This window comes from Rana temporaria, chromosome 3 (genome assembly GCF_905171775.1).
Source record: "Rana temporaria chromosome 3, aRanTem1.1, whole genome shotgun sequence".
Taxonomy (NCBI): domain Eukaryota; kingdom Metazoa; phylum Chordata; class Amphibia; order Anura; family Ranidae; genus Rana; species Rana temporaria.
Genome location: NC_053491.1, coordinates 139,739,612 through 139,759,237, shown reverse-complemented (window position 1 = coordinate 139,759,237; position 19,626 = coordinate 139,739,612). Strand labels below are relative to the sequence as shown.

The 19,626-nt window shown below is 45.8% G+C and overlaps 1 protein-coding gene across 9 annotated transcripts in view; it reads right to left on the bottom strand.

Moving 5' to 3' along the window:
* Nucleotides 1–4,182: 4,182 nt before the first annotated feature.
* KMT2E (lysine methyltransferase 2E (inactive)) overlaps nt 4,183–19,626 on the bottom strand; it is a 114,447-nt gene continuing 99,003 nt past the window's right edge. For all 9 annotated transcript variants that reach the window (XM_040343500.1, XM_040343497.1, XM_040343502.1 and 6 more), the window contains 4 exons: nt 17,452–17,750; nt 7,600–7,688; nt 6,648–6,733; nt 4,183–6,379 (listed from right to left, as the gene is read on the bottom strand). In XM_040343500.1, coding sequence (XP_040199434.1) covers nt 4,955–6,379; nt 6,648–6,733; nt 7,600–7,688; nt 17,452–17,750 — 1,899 coding nt within the window. In that variant the 3' untranslated portion in view covers nt 4,183–4,954. The remainder of the gene's footprint in view (nt 6,380–6,647; nt 6,734–7,599; nt 7,689–17,451; nt 17,751–19,626) is intronic.

Below are 19,626 nucleotides of genomic sequence, written 5' to 3'. Positions count from 1 at the left end.
CTTTGCTGTGATTTTACCCTAGTGATGTTTAACAGAGACCAAGTTGTCCCTCATAGAATGACTGCACCGCAGAGTACAGGTAGATTCTGTGTTGCCAGTATTTCAACACTAGACACTGGTCTGCCTCCCATTTTAGTTAATATATGTTGGGGGGGGGGGGGGCTGGGCTGCAATAAAACACCTAACCTGCGAGTCAGGTCTATATTTGTCTGTATTAAGCCTAGCATTCAATTGTTGGATTGTTATACTGTTTCCATGCTTGGATGTTTGCTTTCATGTTCAGTTTTTACAATACACATGGAGCAAGTGAGGACCGTTTGCTGTTCTACTGACGGTTCTTTAACAATCTACATAAACTATAAAAACCATTGAAACAGAAAAAGGTATCATTTTAATAAAAAATAAAGTAATTTTGAAAAAGCAACATCTCAAAAAGGTTGGGACAGGGCAACAAAAAGCTGGCAAAGTGGTACCAACAAGAAATAGCTGGAAAAACATTTTGCATCCAATTACCGTATTTTCCGGCGTATAAGACGACTTTTTGGATGCAAAAAAATGCATCCAAAGTCGGGGGTCGTCTTATACGCCGGGTACGGTCTCCGTGCAGCTGCGATCGTCATAATTTCAAAGCTGCGCGCCGTCTTCTCAGCGCGTCCTCGCTGTCCTGTGATAGGCGGAACAGAAATCTTCCCAGCAGCGCCTCCGTTCTGTTTTCCGCCTATCACGGATGCCTTCTCATCCTCGGACGAGATGAGAAGGCATCCGTGATTGGCGGAACATAGAACAGAGGCGCTACTGGGAAAATTTGTGTTCTGCCAATCACAGGACACGCTGAGAAGACGGCGCGCGGCTTTGAAATCATGGACGTTCGCAGCAGACGGAGACTGTCACCGGCCTGCAAAACGTGAGTGATGGCACAGTGGGGGGGAAGTGGGGACATGTAATGTGATGGCACTGTGGGAGCATGCAATGTAATGGCACTGTGGGGGCATGCAATGTGATGGCACTGTGGGGGAAAGTAATGTGATGGCACTGTGGGGGCATGTAATGTGATGGCACTGTGGGGGCAAGTAATGGCACAGTGGGGGCATGTAATGGCACAGTGGGGGCATGTAATGGCACAGTGGGGGCATGTAATGGCACAGTGGGGGCATGTAATGGCACAGTGGGGGCATGTAATGGCACAGTGGGGCTTGGAAAAAAAGGGGGTAGTCTTATACAGTGAGTATATCCCAAAACCAAAATTTTTCCTGGAAAATTAGGGGGTCGTCTTATACGCCGGAAAATACGGTAGGTAAACTGGCAACAGGTAACATAATTGGGTATATAAAGAGCATCTTACGAGTCAGAGCATCATTAGAAGTAAAAATGGACAGAGGTTATCCAATCTGTGAAAAACGGTATCTAAAAATCGTCAAACAACTATAGAATAATATTCCTCAACATGAAACTGCTGACTCGGAAGTGGAACTTTTTCCATTTTGAATAGGGTAAGGGAGGCTTATAGCCCCTGTCAGTTTTTTTGGGGGGGGGAGAGGGGCATCTGTCGCATTGGAGAGATTTCCCTTCACTTCCTTTCCCTTAGCCAAAACAGGAGGTAAGGCGAAATCTCTGAAAATTAAGGGAATGCTTGGGGCCCCAACAGTTCACTAGAACTAGTGTCCCCATTGGAAAATGTTCCCTTTATTACTGTTCTGGGGATAACCCTGGTGTTTAACCGCTTGCCACCCGCCGATATACGTCTGCAGCATTGCACGGGCAGGCAAAAAGAAGCTGTTGCGGGCGCGCGTGCCCGCTACGATCTCCGAGATTTTTTTTCAAAATGATCACTCCATTTTTGTTAATAGCGCAAAAATTTTTTAACCGCAGAGATGATCAAATACCACCAAAAGAAAGCTCTATTTGTGTGGGGGGGGGAACCGTAAATTCTGTTTGGGAGCCATGTCACACGACCGCGCAATTGTCAGTTAAAGACAAAATGGTCCGGGGCATAAGTGGTTAATATAATCATTGAAAGTAAAACAAAATAGGACAAACGGGGTGAATATCCTAATGTGGGCACAAACCACAATAATAATAATACAAAAAAAAAAAACTATGTTCTAATCCCTCTCCATGCTGTCAAAAATAAAAATAAAAGTTTTGCCTTTAGTTATAAAGTGTAATTAAACCCAGACTATGAAAAACCCTCATTATGTGCTATATAACAGTGTTAATACTCCCAAAGCCACTAAAGCAGCATCTCCAAACTGTGGCCCTTTGCTTGCCTCTATCTGGCCCTTGGAGCACTATTCTGTCCACAACTGACACCAATGATGGGGCGCTAATCCTCCCACTGACACCAAGGATGGGGTGCTATTCCTCCCACTGATAATAGGGCACTATTCCTTCCACTAATACCAATGATGGGTCATGGTTTACTTCCACTGAGGCTTGGGCATTTTCTGCTCCCACTGGTAACAGTCCAGCCCCCCTAAAGTCTGACAGTAAACTGGCTCTTTGTTTAGAAAGTTTGACAAATCTAAATTTTTACTTTTTGCAACCATCATTACTCTGAACTAAAGAGGAGAGGGACCTTCCAGCTCATCAGCACTCAGTACAAAAGCCTATATCTCTGAAGGTATTGAGAGGGGGGGGGGTAGATATGGAATCAGCAGCTTGCACATATGAAAAGGCACCATCAATGCTGAAAGATATATCCAGATTTTAAAACATATGCTCTCATCCAGATTAAGTATTTTTTAGCAATGTCTTATATATTTCAGCAGAACCATGCTAAACCCCATACAGTGCAACCTTTGATTACGAGCATAATCCGTTCCAGGAGAATGCTCGTAATCCAAAGTACTTGAATATCAAAGCGAGTTTCCCCATTGAAGTCAATGGAAACGAAAATACGTACTGCATTGACTTCAAATGGCAAGCGGCCGGGGGGGGGGGGGAGGATTTGTCGAGTTTGGTGGAGAGCCTCATAAACACTCTGAAAGGGCTGAACTCGGAAAGGCTCAGGAATGGAGTATTTCCACGATTTTTGGAGCATTTCCAAATAGCGCCGTTCTGCCCCCCCCCCACCTCAGGTCAAAGGCGGCATTGCACACCGCTTTGGCTTGAGCCTGCTCGGTTTGCAAGACAACACTCGCAAACCTAGACAGATTATTTTTAAAATAGTGTTCGTATTGCGAAACACTCGTTAACCGCGTTACTCGCAATCCGAGGTTCCACTGTACTGCATATCTTTGACAACAGCATGGCCGCACAGTAGACAAATCCAGGTGCTCAACTGACCTGCCTGCAGGCCAGACCTTTCGCCAATCGGAAATATTTGACGCATCTTGAAATGAGAAATACAACAAAGACGGCCCAGGACTGTTAAGTAGTTAGAGTCCTATATGAGGTAAAAATAGGACAACATTCAACCCCAAAATCTCCAGCAACTAGTCTCCTCAGCTCTCAAACGTTTGCAGTGTTGTTAAAAGAGGGGATTCTACACCATGGTAAATATGGCCTGGTCCCAATTTTTTTGAGATTTGCGCCATCAATTTCAAAAACACCTTTTGTTTTCATGGTATGCTTTCCATTGTAAATATGGATCATGAGATGTGCAAATCGTTGCATTCTCTTTTTATGTAGATTTTACAGACCGCACCCAACTTTTTTGGAACTGGGGGTTGTACCTGTAAGGGGCTCTACTTTCACCAAATAAATAGAAACCTATGTGTTCTGGTTAGAAGGAACAGTAATTACTTTGTCAACATCTCAACCATTTAGCTCTACTGTGCCAAAAAGTAACTCTGATAATGATTTAGGGATCTTGCTTGCTATGACTAAGCTTTGACCTTCCAGACTCCACAGGCTTTAGCTGGTTTTCAAGGTAAGCAGAGCTGCAGACCGATGATGCCATAAGCCAGGGGTAGGCAACCTTGGCCCTCCAGCTGTGGTGAAACTCCAAATCCCATCATGCCTCTGCCTCTGGGAGTCATGCCTGCGAATGTCAGGGTCTTACAATGTCTCATGGGACATTGCTGGAAGGCTGAGGTTGCCTACCCCTGCCATAAGCAGTGCAAGAACGGCTGATCCTAGTTAGGACACACATTGATTCACACAGTGATTTTCTGTTTAAAATGGGAAAAGAATTGAACACTGCAATAATGCAAGGTATGAAATTAAAACCCAATACAAAAGTTTTGGAATAGTCAGGAAAAAGTACTGACAATGCATTTTAATGTACAGTTTAAGTGCTGTAATTATGCCTCAACATTTTTTAAAATGTATGAAAGGACTAACCTGATAAAACAGACATAATTGTGGTTTATTAACATGAATTAAAATGCCCAACGAGTGCTGCAATGTGACAGTATATTACAAAAAAAAAAATTAAATGTCATATACTGTACTACTTCCACAAGGATCATACAATAAAAAAAAACTATGTACAATGTTTTATCAAATGAGGTGGAAGCTGAAAGCAATATACAAGCAAATACAGTATTTACAAAACTTCTAATGAAGTCAAATTGTTCAAACAACTATACATTAAATTACAATTGTGTAAATAAGCAAGGTAGCAATGTAACATTGAAACTGGCGTGTTAGCGATACTCACACACGGCACAGGAAAAAAAAAAAGTGTTAGTGCTTTTACCTGTGTATTTAAATCACATGTATAAAAACATACAATACAAAACGTTCACTAAATGAATTGAATTTCGACAGGTGATGTTGTGCAGCATAAACTACACTGCAATCAAACAGAACTGGAATGTATACTTATAATCTAAAGACTTGAAACTGGCTTAAAAGCACAGATAACAGATATAAAAATAAAATGAAAGCGCACTGGTAACTGCATTTTTACAAATTTCCATATACAGGCTTTAAAAAGTACCTTTGTAAGGTACATATAAAATGTACAATTTTACACATTTCAAAAATGTTTATTTAAGTGAAGCCAAATCTAATGCCAGCCTGAGCCATGGTAGTTATTTTGGAAAGTTGGTGGCACCTGTGGTCTATGAATAGGTATCTGTCCAGGCACTGTAGAGGCCTGCTGTGGTCCTTGCACCCCATGGGGGAGATTTACAGACCCAGGATGGGGACAAAACCCTGCAGCCGATGCAATACTGTTTGGTCCTTGTGGCTGAATATGAGTCCCCTGACTAGGAATTGGGTGGTGAGGTCCTGCTGCAGGGGACTGGTGTTGTGGCACAGGTCCCACTGTATTGTGAACAGGAGCTTGGGCTGAGTATGAGGCTACACCGGCATGAGCTCCTGAAGGAAAAATTGGAGGTCCTTGGTGAGTCTGTAAGTGCAATCCTTGTGCTGATGCCGAATGGTGTCCAGACCCGCCTAAAACATTAGTGGATTGAGGTGGCGGTGGTGGAGGAGGGGGAGGGGGAGGAGGAGCTGCACTTAAAACATGCTGGTGTTGCACTGGCAGTCCTTGATGTCCTGCTGATACATGTTGCATGTGCGAATGGTGAGGACTAGGGCCTGGTGGAGGAGGGGGAGGTGGTGGCAAATGATGTCCTGTTGTCTGAGAATGAATAATAGTGCCACTAGCACCTGGAACAGCATTAACTGCACCTGGCACGTGTGCCTGGGGGCATCCCGGTGGAGGAGGTGGTGGAGGGGGAGGGACACTTGATGCTGTGCTCTGAAGATGGACAGCAGAGTTTTGTGAAGGCAAATAATGTCCCGAATTGACATGATGTCCTTGAATTGCTGGTTGCCCAGAGGTGGTTGGATGGCCCTGGTTTGGACAAGATGTAAACACAGTTTGCTGGGGAATACTTCCTTTGATTTGACTGTAGTTCTGAAAAGACCCAGAGGGCTGCTGGTTTTGATAAAAGTTTGTTGTTGTTGGAGGAGGAGGTGGCGGAGGTGGGGCAGAATTGTTTACAGTCTGTTGATTAAAAGAAGTATAGACTGTTGTACACTGTCCCGTCTGGGCCTGGGAGAACAATTGTCCACTTGCTGGTTGGGGAGTCGAGGGTTGAAGGTTTTGGGAAACAGGATAGAAGTTAACATGGTTTTCTCTTTGTGGTGTCCCCGTCTGATGTGATGGAGGGTGATGGGGCCTGAACGGGGATCCTAACTGTTGAGAATGAGGCTTTGGTGAAAGGTAACCATGTTGTATAGGGGTGTGTGGTGAAGCCTTTGGTGACTGTTCCAGATGAGGGGAGGAAGGACAATGCAGCTTTAAAGGTGTAGAAGGCAGCTTCTGTGAATGAGGTTGAGCAACATGAGATTTTGAAAGTGACGGCTGTTTCGCTTGCATCTCTGATTTGAAAGGGCTTGACGTTTCTGCCGAATTTGTATTTACAGCGGTTTCCTGGGAAGGATCAGTCTTTATGGAATCCTTAGGGCCTGCAGAACAAGGCTGTAGAGAAAAGGCAAAAAATAAATAAAAAATACAAGTAAAGACATTGTGTTTGTAGAGTCCTAGGTTTGTTTTAATAAATGACAATAAAATCAAAAATTGTAAGATGATGTATGCCTGCACAATCTATAAATACAGAGTTGAAATTTATTTTGGTCATCCAAATATAAAATAAATCAATTTCCTTCTTAAAAATTGTTATAAAGATATGCGAGTATATGTCTGCTAAAGGCTCATGTTAAATATGGGCGACATGCTGACATCTTACCGTGTTCTGTCTAGGACTGCTGCAATTCTGTGATGCATCAGGAGACTGGATTTCTTGTATGCTCTCATCATTCTCCAGGTCAACATCTAAAAGTCCGTAAATGAAATACAAAAAAAAGTATTATAAATTAGTTCCTTCAGTTTACAAATGGTCGGTGTATATTTCAGCATACAGAACAGGTGTATGATTCCCATCTCTTTTTTTTGCACATAATGGTACATCTGTAGGCTGTCATTATACAGGACTCCACTCAACAGACCTACAAGTAGCACCTTTTACTGCAAATCAAAAAAAGTCTAGAATTGATACAATTAAAACCTTGGACTTCAAGGCCAGCTGTGCTTATATCTTGAGGAAGGTGTGCCCATGTTTAGCTGCAACTAATCATAGACAAAGTTCAGTTTATTGGATACGCTGCCATGTTACAAAACTGCATGGGACAAATCGTTGATATTCTATAATCCTAAACGCAGCTGCTCTGGGCAGACCATGATGAAAGAGCCATTAAGTTGATCTCGCTGCAGAAATGTTGGACTTGTATCACTGGAGGATTTAAAATGCTGCGTCAGTAAATGTAAATGCCAGAGCAGTATCATCATCTGAAAGGTTACAAAACCTGAACATACAAAAAAGGTATGTAAAAAAAAAAAAAAAAAAAAAAAAACAAAAAAAAACAAAAACACACACACACACACACACACACACACACACACACACACACACACACACACACACACACACACACAGTGATACCATAGCATTTTACTGATAAAAAAGGAAGCTAAAAAAGAAGTTTGTGGCAAACATCCTATCCTATGCAGGGCCAGTTTCTATTTTTTTTTTTTAATCCCCTGCTAGGAAGTTTTCCAGTGGACACACAAAGTTTACTTTATTGCACATCTAAACTTTCAAAATAAATCACTCACTTGAACACAAAACCCATTTTACTTACCGCCATCTTTATCCTTTCTGTGGTCACTCAATAACAAGGCCCTGTGATAGCTTCTTTCTCTAACCTGTTCCACAGAGGTTGAAGAAGTCCTGGGAAAAATAAAGTGTCATTGAATATAAAGCATATTTCCTGCTGGTGGTACATGTGGAATGGGTAATTATTTGTAGATAATTTAAAGTGTAATTCCACTATTGCATGCAAGTTAGGATAACACTTATACTATGTGAATGGGAACACGTAACAAATCTACCTTTTAAAAAAGGCAAGCAGATACCGTATTTATCGGTGTATGACACGCACCCTAATTTTAAGAGGGAAGTTTCAGGGAAAAAATTTTTTTTTATTATATAAAAAGAACTTTGAAGCAAAATAAGGGTAGCTCAGGAAGTGGGTAAATCCTTCTGGGGCTGAAGTGGTTAAGACCAGTGCACACACTGATGCCTGACAAGGGAGGGCAAAGAGACACAAACTTTACTTTGCAGGGAGGGGGGCAGCCAGTGTGGGTTGTGTGTATCTCTCAGCTCCCCCTGTCAGGCAGTGTCATTCATTGCTTTTACTCCGCTTTTCATGCAAATGATTTGTACCTGCCGGGTACAAGCTCTGTCAGATCCAGCAGACATTCTCCTGCTTCTCTGCACACAGAAGCCAGTCTAACTCTCGCGGCCGTCAGCCTAAACTCCCGTGAGCAGTGCAGAGCGTTACCATGGCTACGCTATGACGGCCACAAGAGTAAGGGCTCTTTCAAACGGAGCGGATCCGTATTGATCCGCTCCGTTAGCCCGTTTGGCTCAGCGGGGATTCCTCCGTTAATCCCCGCTGAGCTGTTGGCAGACAGGGCGGTCCCCGCACACTGTACAGAGACCGCTCTGTCTTTGCTCTGCTCTCCCCTATGGGGAAATCGGATGAATACGGACCGTGTGTCCGTATTCATCCGATCCGTTCCGCCAGACGGAAGAAAAATAGGGTTTTCTTCCGTCTGAAAAAGCGGAACTTTGCGGACGCGGATCGTTATGGACGTTAGCGGATGCATCATCCGCTAACGTCTGCAATCCCATAGGGATACATTACAAGTCCGTAAACGGACTTGTAATAAACGGTCCGTTTGTCCGCCCGTGTGAAAGGGCCCTTAGACAGGCTTCGGTGTACAGAGCAGCAGGAGGATGTCTGCCGTCGGATCTGACTGTACTGGGACCCCGTCTCCGATTGTGTCTGCTAGCCTGAGATCGCACCTCCCAACAAGGCACTATATGCAGTATGTACCATGCCGTTTTTAAACTATATTGGCGTATAACACGCACATGCTATTTTCACTCTGTTTTCAGGGTGAAAAAGTGCATGTTATACGCCGATAAATACGGTATTTTCTTTTGTAATATTTTTGTAGTGTTCTTTAGAGAAAACTCCTACTTAGCTTTCCCCTATTCCTCCAATATTTATATGGGGCTGAGCCGTGTTTGTCATAATTAACTGGCTATACCAGTGATGGCGAACGCGTGGCACGCGTGCCGCTCCTGGCACGGCAAGCTGTTTCGCTGGGCACGCCAGGAGAAATGGAGAAACAGACTTAAAGACTGAAATCGGAATCGGACCACGCCGCAAAAACTACATCTCCCACAGGTCCCTTCGTTTGCGGCGATGTGTCCGAGTGCGCGTGGAGTAGAAACAGCCAGGGGTGACGTGTGCGTGCGCGCACACACAAATCCAATCCTAGACCCCGATTTGTCCACACTGCACCCCCCATCAAACTACAGCTCCCACAAATCTCTGGGGCCAGCGTGCTGGGTGTGTCTGAGAAAACACTGCTTCCTGATAGCTGGGATCGATCAGGGGTGATGTGCGGGCGGGAATGAGCTGCCAGATCGGACGGGAAACACTGGAGACAGGTGAGAGAGTTATATGGACAAAAAATAAAAAGCTGGGAACCACACTGTTTAAATACAAATACTAATGAGAGCTTGCATCCACTCACTATCCAAAAGGATTTGGGACTCAGTGGCCAAAAAGCTGCATACAAGGGAAAAGGACTGTGCCAGGGAGAAGGAATGGTCAAGGTGCCACAAAATAGCACACAGGGATATAGCAATCAAAAAAATAGAAAACAAAAATGATGGGAAATTAAATGACAAAAATGTATTAATTAAAACAAGTCAAATACAAAAAGATGCTTTTCCACCTACTGTACAACCATCTTAAAAGACAACGTTGTCTAAAACAAAAACATCTAGGCGCCATTATGCTGATTCTAGCATTCTGAGCGTAATGCACTCCTGATCCTAGCATTCTGAGCGTAACGCACTCCTGATCCTAGCATTCTGAGCGTAACGCACTCCTGATCCTAGCATTCTGAGCGTAACGCACTCCTGATCCTAGCATTCTGAGCGTAACGCACTCCTGATCCTAGCATTCTGAGCGTAACGCACTCCTGATCCTAGCATTCTGAGCGTAACGCACTCCTGATCCTAGCATTCTGAGCGTAACGCATTCCTTTAAAAAACACACGTTTTTTTCTGGGCAGAATCGTACGTTTTTGGTCCCTTGGGGCTTATGCAGAGGGATGATCAGTCCCATCATCTGTACAGAGCCGCTGGTAGGTTTAATTCTGTGTTGGCACTTTGAAAGAAATAAGTTGGTTTTGCGTCGCGGTTTGGGCACTCGGGTTCAAAAAGGTTCGCCATCACTGGGCTATACTATGCTGGCAGATTTCATTGTCAGCGATTTTGTTTATAAGCAGGCAGGAAATATCTAGAACCTTGACTTATGCATGTTAAAAGGAGAAGTCATCGCATATCCCATGCTGCATTTTTTTTTTGCACACATTTAAAAAAAATATTTTAGGCAAGATTGGCTAAAACTCACAAATAGAATATATATTTTTGAAAGCATGGACCCCAGAGGAAAAAAAATAAAAATAAAAAAACTAGTCTCAACTTTTCCCCCCTATTCAATGGTTTATAAAGCGCAAATTTTCAGTAATACAGTAAATTTTATATTAGGGCACACAGACACTATATTACCCAATTTGTTGCCCAATTTAAAAGATGAGGTAGTGCCAGGTAAATGGATAAAAAACAAGCCAAACACTAAAATTCAGTGCCCTATTTTTTCCTATAGGTGCCGTTTTAAAAGCCCTTATAGGTCATCATTTAGTTAACCCTGATTATTAGCCCTAGAATTTTCACTCTCACTTTAGAATGTGCAGTGTCAATGTAGGAAGCACAACTGACAGTTTCATACGTGTGGGAGGGGCAGGCTCAAAAAACAATTTGGGATAGTTTAAAAGCTTGTGGGTAATTTTTTTTCTTACACTTTTTTTTCCCCAACAAAACTGCTAGAAAGGTTTTAAATGTTTATTCTGTGCGACTATTAAAAAAAACGTATAGCCCAGGTTAAGTAACTTTTAGTGGTTCCATATCATGCTCATTTACTAGGAAGCGTATATAGCTTTTGCATGTGTATATTGTATGTACATTTTGTAATAATGTATATAGTTTTCCTAAATTTGTGAGTAGTTTGTATGTACAGCATTCTAATTTAGTAAAGCACATATATACAGGGTTTTATGCTTCCTTGCTTTACTTCAAAGTAACCTTAAAAGCTACAAAGCAAAATAACCATGGTATAGGAATAAAAGTCCTGTGCCCAGTACAATTGCAATCTTCATGTTATATATATTTTTATGAAAAAATGCACTATTTGAGAAACCTTGCCCCCTGCTTTCCAAAAAAATAATAGGATTTTTGTACTCACCTTAAAATCAAGTTCTCTGAAGTTCATGGACGGACACAGCATCCTTTGACTGTAGGGTTATGCACCTTTCTTCTAGGAGAGTTTAGGCAGAATTTACAGCACTTAAAGCGTTAACAACCTTTCCTTAGTGCCGCTCCTCCCAGGGGGCGTGGCTCCCCGGGCATAACCCACACCCTGCTCTAGCAACCTTAGTTCGTAACAAGCAGTACAAACAAAGGAGGGGTGGGTGCTGTGTCCGTCCATGAACTTCAGAGAAATGGATTTTACGGTGAGTACAAAAATCCTATTTTCTCTTTTGTTCATGGACGGATACAGCATTCTTTGACAGTAGGGACGTCCCCAAGCAGTGTCAATTTTTTTTTGAGGGGTGGGAAAAAAAACAACACAGCAAACCAAGCTTCACCCCAAACAAAACCGGAGTTACTCAACGGAGGAACTCCAACCTTAAACTGCCGCCTATAACACTCTGCGGCCGAAGTAGGCATCAGAAGATGCACTCACATCCACCTTGTAAAACTTTGAAAAAGTGTGGACCGACGACCAGGTCGCAGCCTTACACACCTGTAACACAGAGGCTTGATGTCGGAAAGCCCAAGAGGCACCGATCGCCCTGGTCGAATGCGCCGTGACCCGAAAAGGAGGCACCCGCTCCTTCAGGGCATAGGCCTGAAGCACAACCTGTCGGATCCACCTGGAAATGGTGGCCGACGAGACTGCCAGACCCTTTCTGGGACCAGACACCGACACGAACAGTGAGTCCGACTTCCGGAACGGAGCCGTGGCAGATAAGTAAACTCGAAGGGCCCGAACCACATCCAGGGAATGTAAAGTGGCCTCCTTCGGGTTCTTCGGCTGAGGACATAAGGATGGAAGAACAATGTCCTCATTAATGTGAAAAGCCGAAACGACCTTTGGAAGAAAAGAGGGCTGCGGACGCAGCACCGCCTTATCCTGATGGATGACCAAGTAGGGGGCCTTGCAGGACAAGGCCGCCAATTCAGACACCCGTCTGATCGAGGTAATAGCTACAGAGTCAACAAAGGGATCTTCCGAATGTCCTCAAAGGGAGCTCGCTGAAGCACCGAGAGGACCAAATTCAAGTCCCATGTGGGCAGTGGAGGGCGCACCGGGGGAGTCACATGGCGGACCCCCTGCACAAACGTGCGTATCAAGGAGTGCACTGCCAAGGGACGCTGAAAGTAAACAGCCAGAGCAGAAATCTGGCTCTTGACCGTGCTCAAGGCGAGAGCCTGATCCACTCCCCGCTGTAAAAACAGCAGAATCCGGGACACCACGTATGTACGAGGGTGCCACTTCATCTCCTCACACAGAGATGTAGGCTTTCCACGTACGATGGTAAATCTTTCGTGAAGTAGACTTCTGTGCGCGCAGCATGGTAGAGATCACCGAGCCCGACAGGCCTTCAGTACCTGGCTTTCAACAGCCACGCCGTTAAAGCCAGCGACTGTAAAGCAGGATGGAAGATTGGACCCTGCGACAGAAGATCGTCTCTCAGGGGTAGACGCCAGGGGGCGTCTGCCACCAGACGCACCAGGTCCGCGTACCAGGAGCGGCGCGGCCAGTCTGGGGTGACCAGGATTGTTGGAATCCTCTCGGCTTCCACCCTGCGCAGCAGGCGAGGAAGAAGCTTCAGAGGAGGGAAGGAGTAGAGTAGGCGATAGTGACCCCAAAGGAGCCACCAACGCATCCGCCCACGGGTCCTTTGACCTGGCCACGAATCGTGGCACCTTCCGGTTGAGGCGGGACGCTAGAAGGTCCACGTCTGGAGTGCCCCACTTTTGGCACAGACCCTGAAACACTTCCGGGTGGAGAGACCACTCCCCTTGATCCAGAGTTGTACGACTTAGGAAGTCGGCTTGCCAATTCTGAACTCCCGGAATGTACGCGGCCGACAGAGCCGGAACGGACCTCTCAGCCCACCGAAGGATGTGCGCGACCGCCGTCGCTGCAACTGAGCTCCTTGTGCCTCCCTGATTATTGACGTACGCCACCGCGGTGGCGTTGTCGGACTGGATCCTGCCCGGTCGGTCCTGCAGCTCCAAGGACCACCTGGCAAGGCACAGCTTGATTGCTCGGAGCTCCAGAATATTGATCGGCAGGCGGGACTCCTCCTGAGTCCAGCGCCCCTGGGCTGACCGAGTGCCCCAAACGCCCCCCCCCCCCAGCTGGAGAGGCTGGCATCCGTCGTGACCACTGTCCAGCGGCACGGCAGAAAAGATTTCCCGGTCCGAAGCACCGGAGACGTCAGCCACCACACCAGGGAAGACTTGACCAGATGGCTCAACTGAACCTGGTAATCCAGAGAAGACGGGAGCTTGTCCCAACGTGACAGAATCTCATTCTGTAGTACCCTGGTGTGGAATTGGGCATACAGGACCGCCTCGAAGGAGGCCACCATCAGACCCAGAACTCTCATGCAGAAGCGAAGAGACGACCACTTCTGGGTCGACAACTGCCTCACCGCAGACTGCAGGGTCTTCAGTTTCTCCGATGGGAGGAACACTCTCGCCTCCACGGAGTCCAGGACTAGTCCCAGGTATTCCAGTCTCTGGGACGGAACCAACACCAATTTCTGGAGATTCAGAAGCCAGCCGAACTCTTGGAGAGTCTGACACGTGATAGACACGTCCTCCTCTAACTCTGAGCCTGAGGAAGCTCGCAGGAGAAGGTCGTCCAGATATCCCACGATAGCGATCCCTCGCTGTCTCAGCAGGGCTAGTATCGGGGCAAGCACCTTGGTGAAAACCCGCGGTGCCGAAGCCAGGCCGAACGGGAGGGCCACAAATTGAAAGTGATCCTCTCCGATCGCAAAGCGCAGAAACCTTTGGTGTCTTGTGCATATGGGAACATGCAGGTATGCGTCCCAGATATCCAAGGACGCCATGAAGTCCCCCTGGTGGAGTGCCGCTATTACCGAGCGAACCGACTCCATCCTGAATTTTTGCACCTTGACAAAGCAATTGAGGGCCTTGAGGTCCAGGATAGGGCGAACCCCTTCCTTCTTGGGGACCACAAACAGATTGGAGTAAAACCCCTGAAACCGTTCCTGCAAGGGAACCGGCACAATCACCCCCCTGTCCAGAAGATCCTGGACAGCCCCTGACAGGGCCTGCCGGCAAACCGGAGTAAGTTGGATGTTGGAAGGAAAAAATCTGTTTGGGGGACAAGAGAGAAACTATCTTGTACCCCGAGGCAACCACTTCGCAAACCCAACGGTCGGACAGAAGAGACTTCCACCGATCCGCGAATTTGTGAAGTCGGCCCCCCACCCGAAACACGGGCGGGGGCAGACCTTCATGCGGAAGCAGGTTTGTCCGCAGGCTTGTTGGGCTTGCGGAACCAGGTGCGCTTCTGCCCCGCAGTGGGGGCTTTTGCACCTTGCGAACCTTTTCCCGCCGTGTTGGGCGCACAAAAAAAATGTTTTGGGGTAGTAAAGGAAGGCCCTTGCTTGCGGAGAGGCTCCTTACCCTTCCCAGACTGTGGGAGCAGCTTGCTCTTACCACCCGTGGCATCCTTAATGATGTCATCCAGGGACGCCCCAAAAAGCCGTTCACCCTTAAAAGGCAAATCCACCAAAGCCTTCTTAGAGGACTGGTCAGCCGACCAGCATTTCAGCCACACAAGGTGGCGCAAAACCACCGCATAGATGGAAGCCCTGGAAAGCAAGGGGATCGTATCCATGGCCGCCTCGCAGACAAATTTTAGACCCTGAACCAATTGTTCAGCCAGGTCCCTAGAGGACTCAGAAGCGTCCCGTTCTTCCAGCTCCTGCAGCAGGAGCTTCGCCCTTTCCGTCAGGGTCTGTGACACCAGGGTCCCGGCCAGAGCCGGCCTCACTGCCAAACCCACAACCGAGAATAGGGAGCGGGCCACAGCCTCCACTCTCCTATCAGCAGGGTCCTTAAATGCAGGAGCCCCTTCCACAGGCAACGTGGTGGCCTTGCTCAGTCTGGACACGGGAGCGTCCACTGACGGAGGAGAGACCCGTTTTTTCAAAAAGTCCTCCTCAAGGGGGTAACGGGTTGCAAAGTTTTTTTGGGACGGCAAAAACTTTTTGCGGTGTATCCCATTCCTTGTACAACATACTGTCCAAATAAGGAACACAAGGAAACAACTAAGCGGTGCGTGGCGGTTTGCGGAACCCAAAAGGGACAGGCACGTTAGGCGCCTCCGCCACCTCCTCAATTTTCAGAGTCTCACGGCCAGCAGAAATAAGAGCTCCAACAAACTCCTTGTCAGCAACTGACCCTGAAGCAGAGTCATCCTTACTGTCCTCGTGGGTTAAGCCCGCGTCCTCTGACACTACAGAAACAGAAGCAGCAATAGCATGGTCTGATTCATCGTCAGAGACATCCCCAGAAGCAGGCTCAGGGAGGGGGCGCTTTTTACCCCCCATCCGGGCACCAGCCGCTTCAAACCTGGCAAGAAAAGACTCCAGGACAGCCGACATTGCCTCAACAGATGTGGCAGGGCGAGGGGCGTCAAGGGTTAACTCAGGCATTGCTGGGAAAGAAGTACCTGGTTCAGGTTCCATAATGTCCCAGCGCTGTGTCACCCTTACTGCAAAGCAGGAAAAAAACAAAACACTGGTCACCTCCTGGCTGCTACTAACAGAGTATGGGGCCCCTGGGACTCATCACCCCTCCCGGTGCAGCGCGGTCTGAGAAGGACAAGGTGTGAAGAAAAGCCGTGCAGCGCTGCGTCTGTCTCTCTCAGACAGATTTGCGGTCTTTTTTGCAGCGCCAGAGCGGTCACACGAGGCCAAACGAAATTCAAGATGGCCGCCGAACGTGTAAAAAATAGCACAGGACCACACTAAAATGGCCGCCGACCTATATAGAGCGCAGCTCTGGTAAAATGGCGGCCGTGCACAGTTTTAAAAAGACAGTGACACAGCAAACAGCCAGCACAAAAAAACATCCCAGCACAAAAAAGCCCTGTAGTGAACACCACAGCCCCCTGCAGTGACAACACACAGCCCCCGCTACACACACAAAAAGGTCCGGTGTATACGAGACCCCAGAAAACCCCCCCTTCACAGCCACTACCCAATGGGAAAGGAGGGAGAGGAAAATAAGGGAGAGAGGAAAGCAGGGCAAGCCCTCAGTCGACCTCCCAAGGGAACAATTCCAGCCAGACCACTTACCTGAGCAAGGGGCCACTACTTACCCGTCCTGCGACTACCGGCTGGAGGTATCCCAGACAGATCCAACGTCCGCTAAACGGCATGGCTGTCGGCCAGACACACTGTGACAAAGTCATAAAAGACCGGTCATATGTGTGCCCTAGAACATAATGTTCCCCAGCCGCCCCTGGAGCAACGGGGTCTGTCGTGGACGTCCCAAAGCTGAGCTAAGGGCCGGCACACGCTCGATGGCCGAACATGGGGGGACTACAAGAGTCGAGGACCCAGCCTGTCACCCAGTCGGCTGTTGATAGAAGAATCACAGGATTCAAAAAATGCAGTAACAAAAAAAATAAAAGCGAGGAAAATCGCAAGAAAAAAAACTCCAGAGTACAGGACTTCAGAAGTGCCTGACTCTCCTGTCGTTAGGCAGAAAAAAACTGAGGCTGCTAGAGCAGGGTGTGGGTTATGCCCGGGGAGCCACGCCCCCTGGGAGGAGCGGAACTAAGGAAAGGTTGTTAACGCTTTAAGTGCTGTAAATTCTGCCTAAACTCTCCTAGAAGGAAGGTGCATAACCCTACTGTCAAAGGATGCTGTGTCCGTCCATGAACGAAAGAGAAATATAGTTTTGTAACTCAAGTCATTTTCTAGCAAGAAATGCAGATTTTGAACATGTGTGTGAAAAATATAAAAAAAAAAACTGCACCAAAATGTGAAGTGGTCGAGTGAACAGAAAGCTGAAATCTGATGTGTCACCCAGTTTATATAAAAAAAATTTTTTTGTTATATATATATATATATATATATATATATATATATAAATAAATTATAGCTAGAGAATAATATGAGAAAGAAAAAATATAGATGGATAGATCTATTTTATAGATGCCCAAAAAAAATATTAATTCTAAACCTGTGCATTATTTGGATGTCATTTAAAATAGAGATAAAATGCTTACCACTGCACCTCAGGATCACTTTTCTCACTAGAGGCGGCATCCGTTGCTGGAGAATTTTGGTCTGTATCCTCTGTGGGGATATTCGGGGCTTCAGTTGGCAGTGGAGCAGTCACATTAGCTACATTAGCTACACTCTCAGTTGGCTCCACACTCTCCACACTGCAATTTTCACCAACACAGTTCCCGACAAAATTTCCGCTCTCAGGATGTGGTGAAAGTGTGACCAAGGACAACGTTTCCGGTTTTGAGCCACTCTTTCTTGCTTCACGTTGTCTTTTTCGGTACTCCAACAAGGATACCTGCATAAAAATGCATTCATATAATACATTACTTACAAGGCATAATAACTGACTGAAAAGAGGCGGCGGCAAGGTTTAAAATGCAAAAAAAAAGTCCAATTACAAACACAAGAAGTCTACAGTGATATTGATCTGCATTTCATTCAGGAGGTGCTCAGCATATATCCAAAGCCAAAACTTTTTTTTTTATCATTTTGGATAGAATAGGGGTGCTAAAAGTACTCAGTTTTTTTGGCCTCTTTCATTAGGGAGATTTCCCTTCACTTCCTGTTCTGTAGACCTCAGAGTATAGTTCTTCAATGTGAAGGACCATTCTGTTTCTGTTATGGTGGCAATTCCACATGTTGGATTTATTTTCATTCTCAGTGAAACTTTCATTTGAGAACCTAGCTCTTCCCAACGGGCACAGACAGCAATAAAAACTATGATCCCGGTATCATATTTTTCCTAGCCCTACACGGTAAAGGTAATGCTAGCGGCTATTACTTTTACAGATGGTGGAAAGGGAGTCCCTTCCCCCTCCTGCCACCTTCGTAAACGGCCGGAAAGGCCAGAGGACAGTTTGGCTGACCCCGAGCCTTTCCGAGGTCAGCCAAACTGTCCTCAGGCCTTTCCAGCCGTTTCTGAGGCTCTCCGGCGCCCCCCACCTCTGGCCGCATGCGATATTGCATGACATTGAAGTCAATGCGGAACAAATTATTTTGCCATTGACGTCAATGTGGAAGCTCGCTTTGATATGCGAATACTTTGGATTATGAGCATTCTCCCTGGAACGGATTATGCTCGTAATCCAAGGTTTCACTGTACTGTTATTTGTTCATCATGCGTAATATTAAAGTATGACATGTTTGGTATCAATTTACTTGGCATAACATCTTTTATATTTCATAAAAAAATTGGATATAATTTTGCGTTTGTTTACTAAAATTAATTTTTACTGTATTTTTTTGAAAAAACGCTACGCAACCACTGTGAGACATATTGCAATACCCACCATTTTATTCTCCAAGGCCTCACCCTAAACATTTTCTAAAATAACAATAATAATAATAATAATAATAATAATAATAATATAGTTTGGAGGCAGGGTTTACCCCTTCCTGACCAGCTGTCACAGTTATACTGCAGCAGGTTGGCTCCCCTTGGTGAACCGTCGTAGCTATACGTCGGCTCGTGACCACTAGGGGGTGCGCCGATGACCGCCGGGGCACCCGTGATCATGCCACACAGAGGCAGAACGGAGATCTGTCAATGTAAACAGACAGATCTTTTTTTTTACAATTTTAACTTTTATTTATTTAATTTCTTTATTATCTTTAATCAGCCCTGTGGGGGGGGGGGATCTTTGATGAGATATCTGACATCTCCCCTTTGAGTGACAGATGTTTCCCAGTCCCTTTCTCAGCAGCATGATGGACAGGAGTCAGCGGCATTCATAAACTTAAGCATCATAAACAGTTTACGATGATCAGTTATTAGGGTTGTCCCGATACCACTTTTTTAAGACCGAGTACAAGTACCGATACTTTTTTTCAAGTACTCGCCGATACCGATACTTTTTTTAATGTCATGTGACAGTGGCACATATATGTCAGTATTTATTTTTTGTTATGTTTTCTTTTTTTTTTTTAAGGGGGGGGGTGGATGGTGTCAGTGTGTTTTTTATTTTTATTATTTTTTAATATTCATTTTTTTATATTTATTGCAAATTTTTTTAGCACTGTGGGGGGCTTGGGTGAGATGTCAGGGGTCCTCACCTTTGAGACAGAAAAAGGGACTAAGGACACAGATTCCCCAGTTCCTTTCTCTGCAGCCTCAGCTAAAATAAATGGACAGGAGACAGAGGCTCCTCTCCATTCATAAACTGAAGCATCGT